The 6,126-nt window shown below is 37.8% G+C and overlaps 1 protein-coding gene across 15 annotated transcripts in view; it reads right to left on the bottom strand.

Annotated features, from left to right (window-relative positions):
- LOC107663665 (connector enhancer of kinase suppressor of ras 2-like) overlaps window positions 1–6,126 on the bottom strand; it is a 105,484-nt gene that overhangs the window by 67,368 nt on the left and 31,990 nt on the right. For all 15 annotated transcript variants that reach the window (XM_016453922.1, XM_016453919.1, XM_016453908.1 and 12 more), the window contains exon 3: window positions 4,311–4,513. In XM_016453922.1, the coding sequence (XP_016309408.1) occupies window positions 4,311–4,513 (203 nt within the window). The remainder of the gene's footprint in view (window positions 1–4,310; window positions 4,514–6,126) is intronic.

Here is a 6,126-nt window from a genome sequence, read left to right as displayed (position 1 = left end):
AGTGCTCCACACGGCTCCGGGGGGTTAATAAAGGCCTTCTGAAGCAAAGCGATGCATTTGTGTAAGAAAAATATCCATATTTAAAACCTTATAAACCATAATCTCTAGCTTTTTTAACAAATTTATACACACATTTTTGATTTAAAACAGTGGTTCTCAATTCCAGTCCTCATGTACCACCGCTCTGCACATTTTGTATGTACCTCTTAGCACTTCAGACATTTGTTCTATTCAACCGTAAGTGCCCTGCGAACTTTACAGGATATTCCGCCATGATTCCAGTTTGAAGGGAGTGTATATTCCATTCAAAGGGCATTAAAGTGTGTGAGACATGAATTAAATTATATTTATTTACAAAGGTATATTATGTCACACTTCTCTAGTAAGTTTCTAGACGCTGCAGGCCACGGCGTAGCACAAATCCATGAATGAATGTACTTCAACGGATTTCCTGTGCTCAGGGAGTAGGGAGCAATGAGCACTGTCTAGGGACCATGTCAATCAGAACTCAGTTCATGCATGGAGCTCTCTTCTAGCGAGCTGGTTATCTGAATCAGGTGTGTTAAATAAGAGAGACATGCAAAATATGCAGAGCGGTGGTACGCGAGGACTGGAATTGAGAACCACTGATGTAAAACAATGGAATACAATGCAAAACATTACTGACTGTTCTTACTGATGCTTTGAAGTCTATAAAATAATTTTTGCTAATTCGACAAAATCACCTTTATGTTAGTCAGCTAGACAACATTATCTTGGTGACAAATCAGCGGAACTGCAATAATCTACAATAAATAGAAAAGTGAGTGGTTTTTGCTGAAGAGCAAATTGTTCTTTAAAGGGGTCCTATTATGCTTTTTCACCTTTTGAATTTTAGTCAGTGTGTAAACTATGTATGTTTGGGCATAAAAAAGATCTACAAAGTTACAAATCTCAGAGCCCACTCCAAAGGAAGATATTTTGTTTTTTAAAAAATCCCTTTTCAAGAACTACAACGAACGGCTCGTTTGGACTACAGCGTTGTTTTCCGGGGTATTGTGACGTCACGAAGCAGCCCAATTGAATATCATTAAAATAATTCCCGCCTACGGAAATTCGAATGGTTGGGAGGGGGGGAGGGGCGAGGTCGTGGTCCGCCTACGGAAATTCGAATGGTTGGGGGGTGGGGAGGGGTGAGGTCATGGTTAGAACGCTTGGTTGAGTGCATCAGACAAGACGATGACGAAGAAGAAGTGCTGCTGCAGAGTTAGTGCATCAGAGAAAATGAAGAAGAAGAGCTGCTGTAGCGTCAAGTTTTCGCCTTGTCGAAGAAACGCTGTTTTTTTTCCATAAATTGCTGACAGTACAATACTGGACAATGATGTAATCTGCAAAATGTACACTTCAATTATGAGACTACGGTATAAATAAATTCAACTGTATAACAGTTTCACTGCAAGTCATGTTATAATGTTAGAATTAAAGAACAATAAGCATAATACATATTACCGTTGCACTTATCTGTACATAGTAAATGCACTTATTTTTAAGCGGTTGTTGACATCGTATCTAAAACGAGATTTAGCCAAAAAAAAAACCAAAAAAAACAATAACGTTACCACTCTAATATGTCTTGCAATATCCATGCGTGCAAACGTTCTGTGCGATCCTCTTGTTCAATATTCTCAGGGTCTGAATCCGGCTCAAATTGATATGGCAATATTGATATGGCCATCCTTAACTATACCGGAGCAGACGAACTTGCTGCTTTGGCTCAGGGCGTGGCAGTACTGAAGCACCGTCTAAGCCAGGGTTCCTCAAATCTTGCCCTGGAGGGCTAATGCGCTGCAGAGTTTAGCTCCAACCCTGATCAAACTCACCGTGAGAGAAAGTATTGAAATATATATTTTCCTCCCATCTTGTATTTATTCCCTTTAGGGGTTCGGGTTCCGTATACACGTCATTTTTTTCCGAAAACGGTATTGGGATGCGGGGGGTATGGGGGGGCATCACGATGCCGGCTCAACATCGTGATGTCTATCAGCCATCGTCTATCGGCCCAACCCTAGTTTCCACTCTAATATGTCTTGCAATATCCGTGCGTGCAAAGGTTCTCCGCAATCCTCTTGTTCAATATTCTCAGGGTCTGAATCCGGCTCAAATTGGTATGGCAATATTGACGCCATCCTTCACTAAACTGGAGCAGACGGAACTGCTTTGGCAAGGGGCGGGGCAGTGCTAAACACCGTCTAAGCTGTTCGCCAATCACAATGCACTGGGACAGCTAACCAATCACACCACATTTTGTTTTTCGGAAGGCGGGCCTTCATCAAACCTGAAACTAATCGAGCCATTTGTGCCAGGCTGGAGAGAAAGGTATTTTAATAAATACCAAATAATGAAAAACAATGCGTTTTTAGAAACACCAAGCATGAGAGCATGTTCTAGTACACCCCCAAAACAAAATCAAGACTATGTAAAAGAGCATAATAGGACCCCTTTAAACTTCTGGAATCAAAAAGTGAACTGCTGTTAATTTATCTATCTATATTGACACTCGATAGATAGATAGATAGATAGATAGATAGATAGATAGATAGATATGTTAATATATTATATTGGGAGCCTTAAAATATTGTGTTTGACAGTGGGGGGCGTTTGAGTCTAAAAGGTTGAGAAACACTGACACAAAATCAATGGATGTGAAATTTTCAGTGAAAACTATTTCTACAGATTTTTCCTCACAATCAGCACCATAAATGTGCACAGATACCATGTGGAATTGCTTATGAGAAAAAAAACAACCGCTGGACAGAAATGTTTCATTTCTCACTTTCCTCACGTATTGCTCTCTGAAACATTGCTCATCAATACATCATAAAGAAATCACAATCTAAAGATAATCATACATAAACAGAAGCCATGTGGTTAAAATCTTGAACCGAAAGAGGCTGAGTTACTGAGAGAGAAAGAGTCTGAGTTATACAAGACCTCTTCACTCATCCTTGTACCTGATTGCTGAGGGGAAGAAGGAACACAAATCAACATGATTGAATTTGAGCAGACAAAAGCTGGCCTCGCACACACTACACAAGAAACCCCAAGTCCATAATTTCTGCCCGCCCTGCCACACAAAGTGTCACTCTAATTCTCAGTGCCATCCCTTGACTGGAAGGAAGACCATGCATGACATGATTTAAACAAACAGGAAATGTTCCTGGATCAACACCCCTGCTGTTCCTGGAATAATACTCCAGGAATCACAGCCATGTCTCTGAACCCAAAAACCCAAAATCAATGACCCGGGAAGGAACAACAAAGGATGCTGATGCAGGAATATATATTAATTCCATACTAATCCATAAAAACCAAGAATAAATATCTCATAATTTCATAATGTACAGTTTGGGGTGAGTAAGACTTATGTTTTTGAAAATAGTCTCTTATGCTCATTGAGGCTGCATTTATTTGATCAAAAATTCAGTAAAACAGTAATATTATGAAATATTTGTATAATATAAAACAACAGCTTTCTATTTGAATATATTTTAAAATGTAATTTATTCCTGTGACGATAAAGCTGAATTTTCAGCATCATTACTCCAGTCTTCAGTGTCACATGATCCTTCAGAAATCACTCTAATATGCTGATTTGCTGCTCAAGAAACATTTATTATTATGAATGTTGAAAACAGCTGCTTAATAGTTTTGTGGAAAACAGTATACATTTGTTTTCAAGATTTGTTGATGAATATAAAGTTCAAAAGAACAGCATTTATTTGAAAAAATTTTTTTGTAACATTAAAAATGTCTTTACTGTCACTTTTGATCAATTTAATGCATCTTAGCTGAATATATTTTTTATATTAAGACCCCAAACTTTTGAACAGTATAGTGTAGTATTCAAGTGAAAGATCTGATTACTCAAATATACAAATGTCAGATTAATCGCTTAATAACAGTTAATCTAGATAGCTGCAGTTCTAGATTTATCACTATCAAGTCATCACAACAGCATTCAACTGACTATCAACAACGAAAGGTGACAAGACACTGGAGCACAGGAAAAGCCCACTATTAACCTTTAAGGTCATACTTTAAATCTTTATTTCATATCAAATAAACTTTTCTCTAGTGTTTTTCAGAGGAGCTCACTTCTAAGGGAAAGGGAGCTAAATTTGGCTACACTCCAATAAGCAAGGCTTTAAAAAACTGACACATCAATGCAGTTGAATTTGAATACAATTAAATCGAATATGTGTTTATTTATATTAAGTATGTATTAAATCATGTATTGATTTGTTGTGTATGCGGCTCTTAGCAGGACTAACCTATCCAGCCAGGCCAGAAGGCTCTTAGCAGCAGCGATGAGGTCCACCACAGATGTGAGGAAATCGTTGGGCAGCTTGCGGGTCGTCCGGCCGTCGTAATGGCCGCTGCGTCTGCGGCACGTGATGAAGTTCTGCAGGTTTTTGGCGGAGGCATTGAGCTTGTGAGAGAGAGTTTTCAGGTTTTCAGTCTCCAGCCCGTAGTTCTGTCAAACAGAGATAAAGACAATGAAGTGTTTTAGTGAAAAAAAACTGGTTGGCAAACAATTGCAGGAATGACTCAATCAGAATTGCTTTTCGTTTCCCCGCTGTTCTGTCTTAGTTTTAGATTTACAATTCTCCTCTCTCTGTTTTCAATTTTAGTTTTATTGTGCTTTATTGCCATAACAGAAGTTGTACATTTGTAAAAACTGCACAAGTAAAACTAGAAAAGTAAAGTTTATTAAAACAACTTCTGAATGTTAATTGATAATATTTTCTTCAGACAAGCCTTTCATTTAAATTAAATTCAATATTAATTTAAAATTACAATTTAAATTGTAATTATTTTAATAAATACTATATTTATTACAATAATATTAATAAATATATATTTAATAAATACTATAAAATAAATACAATTTATATTAATGTCATATTTTAAAAGTTAAAACAAATAAATTAATAAAAAATAAAATAAAATAAAATAAAATATAAGGTTTCGGTTAGACTAAAGATAAAAAAAATATATTGTAATGGATTACAATGAGCATAAATTTAGTAATACAGACACAGGCACAAAGCACAAAGCACATCTCTCACTGGCAGAGACTCTCTCTCTCTCTAACTCATACCCTCAAAGAGCATTCAGAGACCCCAAATGAATATTCAACACCTGGCAGAGAGAGAGAAAGAGTGAGCGCTTCATATGCAGAGGTGCATTGAGTGGGTGGAGACAGAACATAAAGTTCAGACTATGAATAATGCACTGAGAGTTTCGCTGCCAGCTGATAGGGGCTTACACACGCCACGCTCCACACTGAGATAACACAATCAGCTCAGACAAATCTGCATATCTAAATCTGACAAAAAACACGTCAGAACAAAGCCAAAGAGCACACTTTAGTTTACACATACGCATTGCCGTTTACTTCTATAGGCGTCTCTGGAGTATCTTAAACTCAAAATTGCTGATGTCTGTGTTTGTGTTAGAGAGAGGTCACAGCAGGTGCCTTTGGAAGAGAACCAAATTGCCTTGTTCCTGCATAAAGAGTACTAATCAAAGGGCAGAAACTGATCAAATGCATCATTATGCATGTCATGAAATGCATGGTGACTAGTGATGTTCGGTTCTTGAACGAATCGTACTTTTGAGCCGGTTCTCAGGAAGTAACCGGTGGAGCCGGTTCACAAATCGAACTGAATCGAACTTTAGTTCCGGGTTGATGATGCAGGACGCACAGCCGAAGTAGCACATCCAACTCAAAAAGAACTGATTGAGCCGGTTCAACCAACTGTCGAAGTTTGCAGAGGATTACCGAGGACTCAACAAGAACCGAATGAGCCGTGGCGAAGTTTGCCGAGGATTATCGAAGATTCTGATGAGTGAGTTGACAATACTGTGCAAGCCTGAGGCGCGTACTGGAAATATGCTTATTATGACTGTTATTAATTTACATTTTATTAAAACCTGCAAAGACCTTTCTGTCGAGTGATGTAAATACATTTTACAATAGTTTATTGTGCATGCATATTATATTTAAAGTTGCTTAAGCGAAATCAAGGAGTTTATAAGACTGGTTTATTCATGTAGAACATATCTGCGTTTGTGCATCAATGT

The sequence above is a fragment of the Sinocyclocheilus anshuiensis genome, unplaced genomic scaffold (assembly GCF_001515605.1).
Source record: "Sinocyclocheilus anshuiensis isolate Anshui unplaced genomic scaffold, SAMN03320099.WGS_v1.1 scaffold928, whole genome shotgun sequence".
Taxonomy (NCBI): Eukaryota; Metazoa; Chordata; class Actinopteri; order Cypriniformes; family Cyprinidae; genus Sinocyclocheilus; species Sinocyclocheilus anshuiensis.
This window is presented reverse-complemented; position numbering and strand designations above follow the sequence as displayed.